General features: G+C 37.7%; 1 protein-coding gene across 1 annotated transcript in view; it reads right to left on the reverse strand.

Annotated features, from left to right (window-relative positions):
* ephb2b (eph receptor B2b) overlaps window positions 1-17381 on the reverse strand; it is a gene marked incomplete at its 5' end in the record, with an annotated part of 138446 nt that extends 121065 nt beyond the window's left edge. The window contains one exon of the mRNA XM_084100489.1: window positions 17210-17381. Coding sequence (XP_083956615.1) covers window positions 17210-17381 — 172 coding nt within the window. The remainder of the gene's footprint in view (window positions 1-17209) is intronic.
* Window positions 17382-20047: the final 2666 nt, after the last annotated feature.

Genomic DNA, 20047 nt, shown 5'->3' on the forward strand with positions numbered 1-20047 from the left:
GTTTACTCTGGAGACCACGGATGCCTCTACATTATCTGACATAATGTGGGTTCTTTTGTTCCCCAGAGGAGTGGAGAAACACTATTATGAGTATAGCAGTTGAAAACGTGTTGAATAATGCATGGCGAGTTAATTAATTCACGGAGGTGCTTTGATCGAACAGTGCATGTTCTTACCACCCTTCCCTAGAGGAGGATTTCAACCCTGCGTCTAAACCTTCTCGGCAGGGAGGCCCTCCGCTGTTTTCCCTGACACACACACACACACACAAGGGAGAGCAGACAGGTTTGCCGCGGAGCCTGGATGATTGTCATTCTCCACCTGTAATCCTTCCCGACACACGCGCAAACAATTCTCTACAGCTTCGACTGGGAATGTGGCAACCCCAGGACAGATGAGGCCTGCCTTTTTTCCTTTATTTCTTTGGTCCCCTCCTTTTTTCCCCTCTTTCTCTCTCCTTTGATTTGCGCAATCACCTCTCTGGTTCATTCGCCTGTCTGGCAGCTTTGACACATAGAAGGTGAGAGGAAACCCGAAGCACTAAGACTCCCACATCTGGCCCTGGTCCCTCAAAGAGAACACGTGTTCTGCGATGGCCCTGGGCGAAATCGTGTCTAACCGACGTCCAGAGCCAAAGCTCTTAAATCTTTTGGCACTGATGAGGTCTTAATACAAAGCAGAGTGACAAGTAATGTTTCCTCCACATTGATCCAGCCACATTGGCTTATTCCTGTTAATATTTCACTCTTTACGTAAGCAGAACGAGAACAAAAAAACAGAAGCAAAGAAGCATTTTCACTTAGATGTGTCTCCTGTTTCCCCTCCCTGGAAGACTGTATGTGAAAGAAACAGAAAGAGAGGGCAGAAGAGAGCTCGATTTCCAAAGAACAGAGAGTGGATAGAGACCCAACAATGGAGAATGAGGTGGCAGCTGAGTGCCCATCTTTGAGTGTAGTGGATTGTGTTGTCTAAGAGGTCACTGAGCATTGCCCTCCAGCTACACAACTCAAGTGAGGCAGCTTAAGACTCTTCTCTTCTCTCGGTTTCAAGGATTTGAAGATGCCATCTAGAGGGTGCCAGCAGCAAACCAAAATAGTCCAGAAAAAAATCTTATGAGTACATGCTTTGTGTTCACACCTGAAGCGGTTTTCACCTCTCGAGTGGAGTGTAAATCAGAACATTAAACAATAGTTTGCTCCCTGAATTTAGAAAAGACCAACCTTATGCTAGATTCCCTGGGCTGCCAGCTTCCCATCGGAATGTTCTGTTAAAGTGTTTTGAACTTGCCAAAGGATAAAGAGGTTAAACGTGGATCCATTAGGAGAAGCAGGGGTGCTGCCAACCAAGGTCTCCATCCATTATTCAAAAAACATGGCCTTCCTGAAAGCAGGCATTATTTATGATGTGCAGCAGATCTATGCCAACGACATGTGCTTATCATCAAGCTCTGTAATAACCAGTGGGTGATCTGAACCACGTGATGCTGCAAGAAAATCAATTTGTATTTTGTGTGTACGTACATGCAAGTGTTTCTGACCAAGACAAAATAGTGCCTCCAGAAGTTAGTTGTATTGGAAAAACCAATTGCTTTTGGGGGTGTCCTCAGAGGAAAAAACACTTCATAAAGGGGCTAAATAACATCTTTATTTACTTAAAATACCTAATAAATCAATAAAACAATAGCACAAAATAGTTTGTGTATCATGCAACTTTCACACAGACGCACATAGCAATCTGTGACTCAAGATGGAGATACTTTCTGTGTGCTAAATGACTTCTTCCTTAATTCGACCCCTAATTTTATAGAAATTATGCAAGTTTCTGAAAACTTTAACATTTTGCTTCTGAGTTCAGACATTAACTGCTTTTTCTCAACCAATCAACACAATGTGAAACCAATTGATTTGAGCTGTACAAAGAGTATTGAAACAAACATTCATCTGGTCTGAAAACGTCTTTATTTAATAGTCTGTTAACTTGGATGGAACAACCTAAATGCAATTTACTCTTGGCAAGTAACAAGTGGCTGATAACAATCGAAAATGACCCAATAAGTGACTCTCCTACTAAAAAGCTTTTTATAGAGTATTGCATTTTGGAAACAGTCACCAGTACACAAACTGAGTACATTTGTGTGGTGAAGCACATGTTTGTTTTTGAAATGCGTACGAGAAGGGCTCATTAGCTTCTAATGATTTTAGGCAGCAGTGTCTGATGCTGTATACTACACGTTGAGCACATGCAAAACAGTATCTGAATGATAAATCTGACTGATGGGACATGTGTCCAGAAGGCTGCAAATACTACATGAAGAGTGATATTAATTACTTAATTAAAAATGATGGGCAGCTACCATAAGGCAAGTTGGCAAGTGAAGTATGCATGTCAGCTTGTCAACGTCAGTAAATTTATAGATTCAGCTAATGCTAATATCATAATGGCTGCTTGTGGTAAAAACATTTATTTTTTTTAAAATTGAATGTAGCTGAAGAACACTATTATTACTGTTATACTGGCTCTCTCCAGCAATAATTGAAAAATTGCAAATGGCCTAAAAATTAAGCACTTTCTCAAGGGAAAAAAGTCTGAACATCCAGTTTTAAAGCCAGTTCGAACCGCACCAACAAGCACCAAAAACATTTGCCAAATTTCAATGTTTTTGAGAGAGTAAAAATAAATAGTATTTAAATAATCTTCAAGAAAAAATACTGTGCGATGCTTAATTCAATAAACAGGCATAAAAGCTGGCAAAACGTTAGTCAGTTTGCCATTATTGTATGTAATTAAAAAGCAAATCATTATTTCTGATCTTCAACAGTAACTGCCAGTTAGCTTTAAATGAATTTGCACCAAGAAATTATACAAATTATAGCTGATATTGTCTAAAACATCCCACTCTCGAATGGGGGTGGGCGAAATGACCAAAATCTTACCAAAATCTCGTACTGTAATCACAATACGAGTCATTTTATTTCACGGTAATGATATTACGATATAGTTATTTTTGCTTTAAATTAGGGCTGGGTGATTAAACGATACAATCATAATAATATTATATTGCAATATAATTTTCTTTAAAATTATAACAAAAGTTTTATAAATGTTCTATATAAAGCCGCACCACACGGACCATTTATCAGCTCGGCTCAAACGGCAGCGCAACGCAATTTAATCGGTTCATCATATAAAGTGTTGGTGTCTCTACAGAAAATTTGACAAACTGTTCAATTCATATGGATTAGTTTTACTATCTCTTTATGAACTTTTTGAAGCATCAAAGTGATAGTTGCGTAGACTGTCTATGGAGAGTACAGAACGCTCTTAGATTTCATTAAAAAGATCTTTTGTGTTCTGAAGATGAACGACAGTCTTAAGGGTTTGGAATGACATGAGGGTGAGTAATTAATGACAGAATTTTCATTTTTGGTTGAACTAACCCTTTAAGACACCAGTGGAGATTTTGAGTTTGACAAACGTTTATCATTTAGTAGCCGTTTGTTAGGGGAGTGTGAACTCATCTAAAGACTAAAAAGATAGCAGTTATGCTTTAGATATCAAGTTTAAAATCTTCATCAGCATAAAGGTAATAGTGCAAGACAAATCTGGGCCTGTACACTAAAAACAAACATTTCTGCAACCAAAAAGAATGCTTTTTGTCATTTCCCTTTCCATAAGAGGCTTTTTATTTCATTGAAAAATTCTTGTAAGGCTTTAAGCTTTTATGATTTGTAAAGCAATAGGTTTAGACCACTGTATCAAATGAGCAGTCTGTATGAGGCAGCAACAAATTGGCAGACCACGGTAGCAAACGACAGATGCACAATCTGTTAGCTACCATTTTAAAAGCTTTGAAAAGCATGGCAGGCATCAGTGCGCCAGCCATATTGGCAAAGCACTGAGGATACAAATCCAAAAAGTTTAAAGGTGTTAAACGATATCAAAATGTACTGTAAATGTAGGCTAATGTCAAAAATATGACGTGCCTGGTGCTAGCTATTCAACCATTTTCATAGATTAAAATGACCACATCCGTATCAGACCACCACCACAACAGTCTGATACTTGACATGTAGAGGGAAGCATAATGAGCAATAATCTGTACAATAATTTGAGTCACCTGACCCCATGTAACATGCAGTCGAGGTGTGGTCTTGTAGTTCAAAGGCTAGCCATGCCCTTGACCCAGTGTTCACACCTCATGCACTAATCCAACTTCAGGCCTCTCGTTTCCACGCGCTCAGGCAAGACACGTTCTCCCAGCCTGATCCTGCAGGTGCTTCGGCAGCCATATATCACCGCGCAACAGCCTGAGCCATATGGTCACCACAAAGAGCGGCCTCGCACGGTATGTATCAGAAGAAGCGTGGGCCCATTCTTCATCCCAGACGGGGGGGAAAGGGAGGAATAAGTGGCCTTTCCAGCCCCATCACTCAAAAGACCCAAGCAGCATACAGAAAAGAGGGACATTTAGGTAAAACCCAACATGTTCGGTGCCCAAACTGTGTAATCAAGAACATGTTTCTCCAATCACTCTATGAGCCAGGCCCCTCTGACGAGAGAGAGACCGTCGAGGGACTCGTACAGTTACCACATGCATGCAATGTGTCTGCCACATATCACCGCAGGCCGCAGAGAGAAAGCAAATGTATCAAGAGACAGGCCTGCAGCGGGAAAACGCCTTCATGTCACCAACTCCACACACTGTGTTGAGTTTTGGGGGCGGCTCTTAATAATTCACTCTAAGCCCACCAAAAACATCAAATGCAGATTTATGTTCTCGCTTAATCAACGGCTACTGTTTAATTTAGCTAATAATAAAAAATACCCCCAGACTGATTGATATAATACATAGGTGCTTTGCCAAAAGGGAGCACAGACAAAAGCTCAGTTTCATATAAATTACTTACTTGGACCAGTAAAACGGCACATGGCGAGAAATCAAAGAAATGAGTTTTAAAGGGTGAGAATGATCTTAACAATGAGAGCCAAAGCTTAAAAGATTTAAACACATGACAGTTGAGCCAGCGAAAGTCTCGTTCATCAAACGCAGAGCTGTGTTTTCTCAATGCGTGACTAAAGTGTTTCGTAACAAAGAAGAAATCAGGCCGCACAGTGTTGTAATTGATATGCCAGGCCACTCCTATTGGGACGGTGTCTCTTAAACAGGGGAAATTGGCTGGGTGGTATTGTTTATTTCCCTAGACTGATTAGGCTCACATGACTCATGATAAACAGCACAGGTGGCAGAGATGTCTACTATGAAAACACTGATAATATCCACAGAGAATCGATCCAATTTACATATTATTCTATAGGACCTGAACCTGAGCACAAAAATCATCGCCCTGCAGTGTATTCGCAAAGCCACTGTGGTTGAGCGTGATGCTGATGGATTGTAGGTAATGCTTGGAACTGACATCCTAGCTAAACCTATGCACATGACATCTTGTGTTAGTGTCAGATAAAAACGGCATTCAGCATACGCAGCATGAAAAATAACATTCTGCACATTAACTCCATCACATGACTTATTCATTTTCATAGAACCACCTCAGTCACATCCTCCTCTTCACATTTATTCCCTCAGGAGGCTATATAGATTTTCCAGCTGCCTGCCTGGATGATCCATGATGATTATTATCTGAAAGGTAGAGCTGGTGGAAGGTATGGAAAATAGTCATCACTCTTTGCTATACCATATATTGCAGTCCTGTTTCAGTGAGCAGTGTTACTTCATGGCTACAGTTGTTCCAGACATTGTTTAACCAACCCCAAAGGACGCATACCCCAGTAACGTGGCTTATATGAAAAATCTTTATTGGAGGGACACACTTCAATATAATAAAAAAATAGCCTAACCTTTTTAGTTTTGAAGAGCTGATACCAAAAGCTTCTTTTTTTTTTCAGTTAGATTTGAAAAAGGAAACAAAATGACCTCTCATTATCGAGGCATCACATTTTCCACTGATAATTGCTGTTGCATTCTAACTGATGAGCTTGAGCTCAAATAATGGGTTGCTTATCATTCTAAATCTTTATCCATATTTGCTTGAAATGTCAAATGAACATCTCTGAATAAATGAATGCTAATGAGGATTCAAACTTATCTTTTTGCCACCCCATGCATATGTAAAAGGGTGAACTGAGAAAATGTAAATATTTCATAATTTAAGGCCATCAAAACTGCATTTAGCGTAATTTCAAGATGAGCCATTTTCTGTCATGAAACCGCATGTGTCACAAAATTGCTTGGTGGTGCCATTTCATAAATTATTACATAATTGAATATATAACATTAATTATAATTAATTAAATTGAATATATTACATTTAATATTCCTGTGATGACAAAGCTGAATTTTCAGCAGCCATTGCACCAGTCTTAAAGTGTCACATAATCCTTCAGAAATCATTCTAATATGCTGATTTGTTGCTAAAGAATTTATTATTATTATCAATGCTGAACAAATCATATCACAAATTGAATGGAGTTTTATTTACAAAAGATACTTCGACCCTGACTGCACTGCAAGCATCTTTTTGACAGTACACAAGACAATTGAGGCCCTTCCAAAAGAGGGTTTCAATGTCTAGACACATTTATTAAGAAAAAAAAAAAAATATTAATGCCTAACTAATTCTATTGACCATCACACCCACCTGCTGCCCCTTGCTAAGCTCAACCCACACACGGTGCTTATTGGAGATAATTCAGAGAATAAGGAAGTCCACCATGGGCCAGTCCTAACTGGACTGCAGCTGCTTAACCCCTAATAAAACATTGCATACTCTTCTGTTGCTGTGACCCCTGGGTAAAAAAAACATTATTTATATATTCCCACCTTCAATTCCAGCTTTGATTTAATTCTGTTTATTCTACTCTATTATAATGGCTTATGTGAAGCTTACTAATGTAAACATACAATTATACACAATTAATGGAATCACCAACAAACCATAAACATTTAATTATGCCTTCTATTATGATGCAATGATCTCAACTTCAAGTCAGAACAAAAAAGACAGACTTTCTTAAGGGTTCAAATTACTTATGAATTAATAGGAATACAACAGAGTATTACCCTGTTTTCGCCTGCCCTTTCTGAGTGCAGTCAAGTCACAGCTATGGGCCAAATCGCTCAATTATCTCTGCTAATTCCCTCTGTGCCAAGCTAATGCAATTACATGCAAACAAATAGCTCCATGGTAACACTTTTTCTCTTTGGGGCACTTCGCCTTTCAGCGACAGGTAATTTTGATTAGCTTGGCCTGTCAAAAACAGCCTGGGCATCCACTAGTGGAGAATTTCTAAACATAAGTGGAGGGCAGTCAAATAGCTGTATTTAATTTCAAATTGTTCTTTATAAAGCGAAGTAGGAAACTGGCAATTGGACCCCCTACAAATTATTTCAACATAATTCTGTCACCGGAGGGCCCATAGCATGCAAACTTAGATTAGCCATGAAAAAGTCACAGGTGGCCTGGGAATGGTGTCCGGGTGTTAATCCTGTAAGGAGAAGGCTGACACATAGCCTAAAACTGTGGTTGTTCTAGTTCTCACTGCACTGCCAAACCAGTCTGATTCTTGTGGAAAACAACCAAGTGAGAAGTGTAATTCAGCTCTAGTGTGGAAGGAAAAGGCATTAATGCAAAAATACTGCGGTAGCAATCAATGAATGTTTATACTTTAGCAAATTAACCCAAGTTGCCAGCTTACTCCCTTGCCCAGTAGTTCGATTGCCCGGAATGTAGAGAATTCACGGTTTGTTTAATTACAAAAATAACGGGAATTCACCTCTCAACAATTAGAGTCCACTGAGGGATAAAAACTGCAAGGCATCTATCACAGCATTCGGGGGTCTAAAGGCAATGAAACAACAAAAAGGCATCCTGTGGCTAACAGAGACCCTTCCACTCCTTTCTGGGAAGAGGAAGCTTTCTGGTTGCGAGTGCATGTTGTGACCCAGCCCTGAGCAATGGGAGAGGCAGCGTCACAGTGGTCCCAGACCATCGCTGCATTTGCCATTGACAGGGATGAAAGCAATAACATCGGACTGAGTTATAACAGGACCAATGGTCAGATCCCCAAAGAGATGGTATAAGTCAAGCCCTCAGCCCTCCAGCCTGAGAGAGAGGATGTATGCAGTCAAAGCCTGGCAGACATCATGCGGTGGCAGAAATGCCAGGAGACGTCAAGTGTGCGTGCTGGGTAACAGCAGTTCAGGTGAACGCGGCTTCCCTTTGTGATGCAGATGAGGATGCAATCAGCCTGCCTTTATCTCTGAAGACAGACTGTACTCTGGGAGACACAGAGCAGCACTGCACCAGTTCAGAGGAATTGTGTTTGTCGAATGCTTTGATGGAAGGCAGATGTTTAATAGTGTGTGAACAAGGTCTGACCTCCTGAACACAACTGTCACTAACTTCAGCTCAGGAGGATTGTTCTTAAAAGGATTGTTGAACCAAGAATGAAAATTCTGTCATAATTTACCCACCCTTATGTCATTCCAAATATGTATGACTTTTTTGAAAAGATTTTGAAAAACTCGTTTGCCCATACAATTTGCGTCAAAAACACATTAAAGCCTATTGACTTTCACTTAATGACAATCATTATTATTTTTTTTATATTTCCAAAATATCTGCCTTTGTGTTCCACAGAAGAATCGATACACCTAAAAAATGTATCACGATATAATGTTTCATATCGTTCGGTATCGAAATTATTGACACTTTTTATAACCCTTTAACCTTTTTTTAAGTAGAAAAGTTTTCATTTAAACCAGTTTTTTTTATCCACATTATTAAGGTAAACAACAAATGATATTAGTTTTAGCAGTCAAAAATTAAATAAAATGACAAAATGTGTGCAATGTAAAAGTGTAAACGTAGAACAATCAAGGCAAACTTTGAGGAAGATCAACATCTGTAATAAGTAGGGGTGTAACGTTCACAAAATTCACGATCAGTTCGATACAACACAGTGGTGTCACGGTTCGGAACGTTTTCGATACAGCGAAAAGAAAGAAATACCAGAGAAATTTCCTTGTTTAAAAAAAAAAAAAAAAAAAAATTATATATATATATATATTATATTATATATATATATAATATATATATTAAAAGAAAAATTATTTTTAAATAAGTGTGAGTTTTCCTACATCTTGAAACTTTTAGTTTTATAAATGGTCATCACATTAAAAATTACATTTATGATAATATTTTAGTTTGAAGTGCTGGAAAAAGATGTGACGTACTTGAAAGCATTTTACTACTCCTGCCAAACTTCCATGGTTACAGTTAGTGTTACTACATTAAATCCATGGTGAATGTTGCTGATCTGTGGACTTATAAAGCCTATAACTAGTTCATTCGGTTTCCACGTCAGAGCTGTTTAATCCGTTAATAATGTAGAAATTTGAATGCTTCTCACTGGATCTCGCAGCGATGCTATTACTTCAGTGGCGAATTCAAATGCTCAAATGCTTTCTTTACTGGATCTCTTAGCACTGTGTAGTAAGAGATTCGCTTGATCAAGATCGGCTGCACTGACAGTGGTCCAAACTGATAAACTGTCCGTGAAGCACAAAATAATGAGTAGGGCAGTTTCCTTCCGCTTTCATTACGTTTGCCATTTGATGTTGAGCAACGCTGTGGTGGTCGCACCAGCAATAAAAATATCGAGCGCTATATCAAACTTTTTTTATATCGTTACCGACAATGGTGTCCCGTTGATAAATACCGATACCGTTTTATCGCCCAGCCAGACACAGAAGAAAGTCATACAGGTTTAAAATGACATGAGGGTGACTTTCATTTTTAGATGAACTATTCCTTTAAGATTGACAGAGAAATTTGTTTGTTCTTTCAGAAAATACAAACCGCATGATCCAAGTATCATTTGCATTTCTTCACAGGTGCAGACAGGATGATTCATTCATTTGTTTGTTTGTTGTCTCACCCTAATTTTATAATTGGCCACTTGTGACACTGATCCAATATTTCAGTATCAACTGCATCAAGTTCATGTGATTACAACTATCACACGTTATTAAAAAGTGGTTAATGATACTAAAAGTGTCAAAAAGCTTTCTGAGTCCCGAAAATACCAATGGTCCTATAACAGTGGTTAAGTGGCCTTGCAAGCACAAAGCGAGGGCTGGTTTTATGCAATTAGGCTGCTTTAATTAGCCCCTTAAGACAACCAGCCAACTGAAACTTAATTAGCTAAACTGCTCCCAGTGCCACAAGCTCAATGTACAGTAAAAATCACATTCAGGGGGCAATAGATGAACTGAGCAAAAATCAATACTCCAACATCATAGGTGATGTTACAACATATTTGAGGTCTAGGATCAGTTGCAGTATGACGTGCATGACGGATGTTCATCCCCGAAGACCACCTTTTAACTGGACGTATTATTATGGCTACATAAACATAAATTGAACAATGGGAGCTTACATATGCATGAGTAATCGCATTGCTTAGAGCTCTAAGGAGTAAAGGACTGCCTGCATATTTCATTTTCAATGTGTTTTGCAGAATTCTTAGTAAATTGCACAAGACAGTTTGCGCTGCATTTGGTTACAGTAAAGATAAATGTTCTCGCAAACTAGGCCGATGGGAATGAGAGAGCCATTCTGATCCACCAGTAAACACTTAGACATGATTAAATGGATTGATTAGGATGCATTAATCTATGCACAAACATAGATTAAATATCTAATCATGCCATGATTTAAATATGTTCTATGTAAAGTCTCTCTAGCTCTGTCCTGAACCGCAGCCTGAGTCTTGTCTTGTACTGCAGATTGAAACAATTATCACCTCAAGGTAGAAAAACACAGCTATCATTTAGCTGTTTCAAGAAAAACCCACATGACCTTCAACCACACACTCAACCGATCCTCTGTAAGCAGTACAGAATTATGTAGCATACAGACCCTCATTTGTCCACTCGCTACACTAATACTAAAGTCAGCGAAGCTCAGGTAATGGTCAAATTGCCATGACATGTTATTGTTATTATGAGTAAAGAATATGCTCCTTCAGCTTTGAGCCCCTGTGTAAATAAACACAGAATTACCTAAATATATGTACAGAACATAATATGAAACAAAAATACAAATGATTTTAATTGATTGTCAACAGCTGCATTCATGTTTTTGTGAACCTACAATTGTAAATAGGCTAAAGTTTGTTTAGGACAAAAAAGTTAACTTCAATTTGAAAAAAACATAAAATTGCCAGGAAGGAGAAAACTACACAAAAACACAAAATATAATGTCATATTCAGTAGCCTTCATGTAAAACATCAGTAAGCTTCTTCAGTGGTAGTCTTCAATAATTATGATTCAGCCTAGTGCATCTTGGTGGAGTATTAATGGAAGAAAAAAAAATTGGTTGTATGTCAAAATATCGGATCATTAACATTTCACTGTGAATGTAGACTATGATGCAAGGAACTGTCTGAGCTTTGAAGGGAGATAGATTTCTATTCCACTGGGGGTGTGAGAGCCTCTCTATGGATAGAGTGACATCACTCTTCGGACTGATCCAGAGGGGAGGAATGTGGTAGAGAGCGCCTCTGATCCGCCTCAGATGCTCACTGGAAACTCCCTTTATACTCCCTTCAGTCACTCACAGGAAACTGCCTGGACCTGACCAAAGAAACCCTATATTACAGTCAAATAGTTACACTGAGATCCAGTGCTTGTGGATCACACGGACATGGTCAAATGCTGAAGAGAGGAATAATGAGCATAAGTTTGGCAGTCATCACTAAAATTATTTTACAATTTCTGCTAAATTGGCAGTCATAATTACATAGCAAGATGATGTGACCAAAATCACAATAGGAGTAATTGCATCTCACGATAACGACATCACAATATAGTTATTTTTGCTTTAAATATGTTTTTTTAGGATATAAAAAATGAATACCATTGAAATTTCAGAATTCTTATTTTCAATATCACAAAAAAATAATAGCCTAAGTAAAAAAAAACTCAAGCTTACTGAATACAAATAAACAGTGATAAAAAGAACAAAGAAATTAATTACAAGCATATAGGAAAATAAACTACAATAGATCAGAAAAATGTCAAGCAATATAAATAAGAAATACTAGGCTACATAAATTGTATAAAGTAATCAAGCACTGCATAGTCTTCACTGTGTAAATTACATAGGCTATACATTTATTCTTAATTAAGTTACAAAAGTGATTCAGTGAAGAGCAGTGAGAGATTTCCTCTTTTGTTGTTTGATTAACATTAATAACAGCAAGTAAATTTGGATGCTGTCACTTTAAGACCTACTGCACAGATCCAATATACTTGTACGCTTTCTTTCACAACTGTTTACGTTCACTTAAGACATAAATGACTGTGTCTACTTGCAAAGACATGATCACTTTGACACATAAGTATGCGTATTTAACTGTTTAAGCTCAATTAGCCTGCAAAAAGCACTCAGTTCAGTTCGCACGCACTTTACGAGCAGCGGCTTCATATGTGCACTAGTTTTGTCAAAAGTACCGACTTTGGTACCAAGTCGGTACTGAAATTTTAAAAAATGTGACGAAACCAGCATTTCCCATTTTGAGCACTGCTGAGCGGATTCTGCTGAGCGGAACATATATGTCTGTAATTGGCTACAATGATCAACACTTCAAAAACATGTTGTTAATAGACGTCTTTGACGCTCTTCACCAAGCACTTACACAGAACACAGGAGAGCGTTTGAAAGCAGGCGTCTATCAGCGGATTAATATATCTGCTGATAGACAGATCCTCTGATAGATCATTGTAGCCAATCACAGACATATATGTTGAGCGCATGAACACAATGGCCAATCAGAGGTGTTTAAGAATCCGTTCAACAGTGCTCACAATGCTAGAAGGAAATGCGTCACATTTTTCAGTACAACATTAGTGCGCGTGTCTCTCAGATAACACGCATATAGCAAAATTAGTTGTCTTTCGCTGCTTACTGTGCTTCAACGGTTTAAAATCACTTGTTTTTAAACCACAATACTTAAAAAGCATGCAAAAGATACGCTTTCGTGACTGCGTAGCAAACGTCACGCGAGCGTAACTTGGATAGAGACGATAGTCCAAAGTCTCTACCAGTTAGTCATGTGGGTATTATCGCCCACCCCAGTTGACAGACTATGAATTCCTTAAATTGCAGGTTTATTATTAAAGTGCACAGCCACTCGCCGAACACAAGAATCTGCTTAAAATACACAGCAAGTGTAGAACTGACACACTTGTGAAACAAAAACTAAAGTCCGACACTGTCAAAGATGGCATGCTGTGCTGAATGCGGCTGTATTTCTACAAAAAAAGAAAAGTCCCTCTGCTATTCCAGACTTTCTGCATGGTTAAGGTAGCCCTCGGCCGTTCCCTCGAAACGTGACACTCGTCTCACTAGAGAAACAACTGGTACCAGCACTAATTGAAATTTTGCATGCAAAGTGACAATAGCCAGGCCCTGGGTAGCATGGATTAGGCGCTGAATGGAGGCGGATTCTTTGTGAACGCCACTGTGGAGGCTGGTGTGCAGACGAGCTCCCTGCATCTGCTCATTCAGCGGACTGAGAAAACACAGGATTGCGAGCAGCCGCACACTTTACCTTTATCTAATCCCGCTTCTGAACCCCTATCACCACCTCTCTACCCCACACTGCGTTTTGTTACCTTCCCGAAAAAAATGTACCGCTATGTGTCTGCTTATGCTGCAGTGGCCCACACTCGGTGTATAGTTGGAAACGGACGTGACACATTTACATTTGAAAGCAGATTATTCAAACTTGGCAGGCATTTCAAAGTGGAAGTGTTGATATGAGGGCTAAAACGGCTATGTTAACAAACAATAGCTTTAATTATCCCCTCTCTCTGTTGTTTAAGAGTATTATGGAAATAGATTATGAAAAGCTTAGCTGAAACAAACTTTGCACTTGTACAAAATGCTAAGCAAATTTTTTTTTGGTAGTATTTATATAACTTCGGAAATACTGTACGTTCAAATGGAATATTTTGATAGCTTGACAGCGATAAACTGGCCAATAAATTCTCGGATTAAACAACCGACGTTATTAAGAATTATAAATTATAAAAAATAATCATCTCTTCAAGCATATGCCACTATGTATTTCTTGGAAACAAAAAATACACAAAGCAGAAGCTGAAAGAAATATGGAAAATATTCTGATAAAACAAGTCATGAAAATAATATTGTGGTACTACAGTATCACCAAGGCCCGTATTAAAACCAGCTGTAAATGCTATTTTTACCCTTTACCCTAAAGACAAACATCCATCATGTAGACGAGCACATCAATATATAATCAGCGTTCAGATATTTACAGTATGGGAAAAGACGCAGCTGCTTATGGGATGTCTCAAGATGAGAGAGAATTTGCATTGTATCATGACATTATGACAGCAAAATAGAATGCATGCTGGGAATATTGAAATAGCGAGGAATCTTTTGAACGCCTGGTGTCCTACTTACAATAGATGCCAACTCTTGACGTGTAAAAACAAAATGCAGCTCGGCTGTGGCCTTATCCATGGTATATCCCGCTTAATAAAAATTTAAAACCATGAAACATAAAACATAAAGCAAATCCAGCAGATATAGTAAAAAATCTATTTTCTAAATGTAGCCTAAAATCTGATACGGAATATTGTTTGATTACACTGTGAACCAACTGAGATGCAAAGCAGAATAGCTAAAAATGAAATAGAAGAATGACAATTTTTTTTTACTAATCACTGAAGACGCACAGGTACAAAGACTAATACTAAATTACACTGTAACTAGTTCAAACCGCTGCATAATGCAAGATGCCATACAAAATCTTGTCACTGAGAAAAAAAACTTCAAAGCCCCTTAGACTGGCAGCATCAATTTAAAATAAAAACAATAAAGAGCAGAACCATATTTTATGGATACCTACTGGGAAAAATCTGTCTAAATTTACATATGCAAATCCAACGTGGGTTTTAAAAAAAAAGCACTTGAAGTACTTTATTCTTCCACTAAAGGAGTCTCAGACTCAGACAGAATCTTATATCCTGAGGGTCACCACACAACCTAATTAAATTATACTGATAATATTTCACACAGACAAGTACACACAAATTAAATACAAGAGAACTATTCCATCCTCACAACTGAAATAAAACATCTAAAATTCCATGAGATAATTTACACAGTTATTTAGTGAGGAGGATAAACACTGTTGTATAAGGCTTTAAGATGACGTCAAATCTCACCTACCCATCTCATCTACTGCCTGCCATCACTTTGTTTTTAAGGTCGAGGCAGCGTTGACCTCTTTTTCAACTCTCTAATTTTTTGTGTGTAAGCGCCCACGCTTTCACACCATTGGCTGAAAAACTAGGGTGATAGACAGAGGAAAACACAAATCGACCAATCACTCCAGGGTTTGTGATTAAGCGATCCACAAGGGGAAAAAAATCTTGATTAGGAGAAAAAATATATACCGGTATAAATAAAATAATTCAATAATTGAAATAAACATTTCAAAACATTAAGACTAATAAATATTATGTGTATGTGTATGTGTGTGTGTGTGTGTGTGTGTGTGTGTGTGTGTGTTAGAATCTCTTTTCCAAAAAGCAATGTTTGAATCATAATTTATACTTTTCTGAACAGCGAAGATGATACTAAAAGCAACATATAGGCTATTAAAAAAAAAAAAAAAAGGTCAAACAACCTTTGAGGACCATAAGGCCTCTAAAAGTAATCAGGAAAATAATTTTGATTCCTTTATTAAACACTCAGGCTTTTTCTAATTTTTGAATTATAATTACTGCACATATTAGCCTAGTTGATATTAAATGTGTGCGCACATTTCAATTGAAATTAAATTAAACTGGCCCTAGAAAAAAAAAATCTCAATTTTGGCAGAGTATTGCGGAAAAAAATACCCCCAAAATATTTGCCCGCTTTGTTCAAGTGACATGATTGGTATAATAATTAATGGTCAGAACTATGTGAAATTGAAATCCCTGTACAACATACATTTAAAAAGTTATAATAATGTTGAAGTAGTTATGGTTTATACTGCTCCATGAAAATGTTTTAAGAAATATTTATTAGCAAAAGAAAAAAAGGCAGTCATGCAGTACTGTTGAATGAACTCTTATTTGATTAAAATAAAAAAGATTTGTGCCTGAGAATGCAAATGTGTTCATTGTATTATGCATATTTTAGTATGCATATAACTACACTGTTGTTAGCCTTACTGTGTTCTGAGCATACTAAATTTGATAAACTTGATAAAACCTTGAAAAAAAAAATCTCTTCTGTTAAAATCTCCAGTCTAAAAGTACAGAATCGCGTAGGCCTATGCCTATATTAATCCATTACATGACAATAAACAAGTATCATTAAACTTGAGAACTAAAGCCACAAGAGGTTCCTGTAATACCAGCAGTGCCTACTTAAAATTCATTGAGTATAATTCACTGGACACAGACACTTCAAATCGCCTGGGATTGAATGTGTGGTCAGTAAGTGAGAATAAAGGACTGTATGGTTGTTTTGTTATTGTATGCTCACTGGAAACCTGCTTCATTGTCCAATATGCTGAGTCCAGCATCACCATTTCAGCTCTGAATTCCCGCTGAACACGAGCGTAAAACAACACGTGAATGCGTTACAAGAGAAATAAATATTAATAAAGAAAAATAAACAAGATTAACATATAGAAGTGGTTTGGGTTTAATATTTCACCTCTGAAATCATTGTACAAATAAGGGGCGCGAATCTCGTGCAGGGTTCGCGCACGCACACGTATCAGCGCGTGGGGATAAAAAAGAATGCGTTTTAATGCTCCTACTGCACATGAAAAGATGATAAATATATCATTTCTCAAACTCACTCTGATGCTGTCCAAATAAATGCGTTTCTAAGCCACCTGTGATGTTTTAACTATAGTTCGCATGACAGAACAAGCCTTATCAAAGGGATACGTTCTTGTCAGGGGGAAAGCAACCGTTAAAAAAAATGTCACATTTGTCCCAATATCATTCCACATTCGTTAATTAGCGAAAAAATGGGTTCGTATCTTATTTCTAGGATGGCATTCAAAACTAACGTGCCGTGACCGTAAACTCTCAGTCTGTCGGCAAGATGCTGGACTCGCAAAACACGGGGAGAAACATCTTACCTTCAACAGCCAGGACCGAGGGTAGTAGTGTCCATAAAATCCATAGGATATCCATCATTGGTTTCTTAGGGGTGAAATTGTATAAAGTCCAGACATTCAAATAAATTGTGCCCTGAAAGCCATTGATATCAGACACTGGCGCAGACCGGCAGACTTTCACCTTCCGTTGCATGAATACGATGCCATAAACACAACTAAAATCCAAAGCGAGTATGGACGAGACCAAATGAGTCAGACGAGGGGGGAGGGTGGTTAAAAGCGCCGCGTTAGATAGACCAGATTATGAATGTGCATAAGAAACGTCGATTTATAAATACCAAAAACTCGTAATAGAGATTATTTCATTGATAAGAATCGACCCGAGCGGATTCCCATCGGGTAGACTACAAAAGCGTGAAGCCATCCAACCCGAAAGCGCTCATTTCTTCTGTCCCACCTGTCAATCAAGGCAAGAGCGTAACTATTCAGCCTTATCAGCGGATGCTCGGTAGAAAATTGTGACAATTGGGAATACATGGATATGTGAATTTAGACAGACTCTTAGATTATTTATGAAGATTAATCGAAATGTACGTTTGTTACAGTTGCACTAATGGTAGCTAATGGAATAGTCTGTCGCCTTCGTTTTTTTTCTGTTTCCCATATTCTTCATAAAAAAGTAAAGGTAAGACGGCTTTTAAAATTACTGTGGAACGAGGGGACACATAAATATCGGAAAGCGTAAAAAAGTAGATGTATGCTTATTGTATAAATGTTTCTAACGTATAGGGCCTACTTTATTACATTGCTTTAAACAATAGCATAATGTAAAAATATATAAAAGTAAAAAAATATATATATTTTTTTAATTAAAAAAAATGTTTTACATGCATTGTGGACAATTGTAACTTAGTTTTAGATACACAGATGTTTATGTGTACACACTGAAGCAAAATCAATTAGAGCACAATGAGATACAATGTGTCTGTGTCTGGCAGCTGTGACAAACTCACTAGGCCTCATTTGCAATTTTAACAATGTGTGTCCATGGACTAACAACATTTTCAATTTGTGTAGGTGCCTATAACAACTAAAGTGCAATGTAAATAGAGTTTACGAGAATACGAAGAAAAAAACACACAACAGAAAGGCAAAGTTTATGCAACAAAAATATAATAAAAAGATCATTTGTCCCTCAGATGACGATAAAAACAAATCTTTGAGAAATTGTAGCAGCCTTGCTCCATTGTTCAAACAAGACATTTTTAGCATAAATTTAAATTGTCACCAATTTACACAATTTCCTTTCAGCTCCCGAGTGATAAAAAAAAAATAACGAACCTTGAAACCTTGTGATGAGTGAATCACGTTATTTTCCAATCACTTATTCAACTGAAAAGTCTCTTGGCAAGAGATGGAGGTTATATTTGTTATGTGAATATAACAGGATCATGGTGTAGGCTATAAATTATGCACCTGCTCTTTCTTTTCTAGTCCTCGCTTATAAATTAAACTCATTTGAAATTTAATAATATAAAAGTAGCAGACTTTGTGAAGAAAGAAAGAAAGAAAGAAAGAAAGAAAGAAAGAAAGAAAGAAAGAAAGACCTGTGCTCTCTAGTTTGTGAAGCTTTTTGTTCTATTCTTGCCTACAGCTCAGTTGACTCTTGCTTGAAAATCTCTCGAAAGTCTGGAACTAGAGTTACCTGATCCCAGCTGGTTGTGTACTACACATCTTCAAATCACTATACAGAATGTCCATGTTTACTAAGTAATTTGTGGAGTTTGTTAAATAAAGCTCCACAAAAAAAGGTCACTACAATGCAGGTTGTATTGATTATTTACTGCATTGCCCACTAATGTTTCAGTAAATTGATCTTTTCAAAAAATCTATGCAGAAATTGCAAAGGCAATTTTGACTTTTCGGTTTTAAATCTTTTTTATGAGTGGATCTACCCTAAAGTAAGAATGTGGCATGAAAACAAACTTTGATTAATCACCTCCTCTTACTTTAAAGCAAATCTATAAGCAGTTTTATCGGCGCATTAATAAGTGACAGTGGCACTGTTTTTTAAAAAAAAAAAATGTAACTTTACATCTCAGACAGCCAGAGAAGAAGAAAAAATGTAGGACAGAATAAAATCCCTCAAACAGATTGTTAATGGATAAGCTTTTTGACCTGTCAGTTGTAATTTGTAAGAAGCGACAGCTGAATTTATGTACCATTGTGTGCCAAGCCACAAACAGAATTTTGAAATATTCCTTAAAGCAATATACGACTGATTTCCTGTTTCAGCAGCTGGTAGTGTAATCCAAATAATGCTATAGCATAATAACCAAAAAATGAGGCACTGGCCCACAGGCGGAGGTGGACACAGGCAGAAGGTAAAGTTCGGAGAAGCCCACAAGATGATTCTCTACACAGATGGAATAAAATGAGTGGTTCTGAGCGACAGTAGCAGGGTATGTATGGGGCACGGACTTCAGATTAATGGCAGCTGAGACTGCTTTTACCATTCCCTGCGAGGTCACAGAATTTGACCAAGTAAATCACGGCCGACTTAGAGGATCACAATATATCAGAACGCAGATATAGACCTATAAGGTGTCTGTCCAAATAACCCGAGACTCGCGGGCAATGACGGGATTAAGTTATTCTGTTCCCTGTTATTGAATTTGGAATCTGCGTTTTGTTAGTCCATGCTCTCATGGAACAAAGCTGTTATTGTAATATAAAGAACTGGCAGTATTTTACTTGAAAATACCAGTCAGTCTGTGGAGAAATATCAAAGGATATAAAACTAGACTAACCATGGGAGACTGGACTTTAATACTTTGACTTATGTCTGCTAGAATATCA

Source organism: Abramis brama (assembly GCF_963993115.1).
Source record: "Abramis brama genome assembly, chromosome: 23".
Lineage (NCBI taxonomy): Eukaryota > Metazoa > Chordata > Actinopteri > Cypriniformes > Leuciscidae > Abramis > Abramis brama.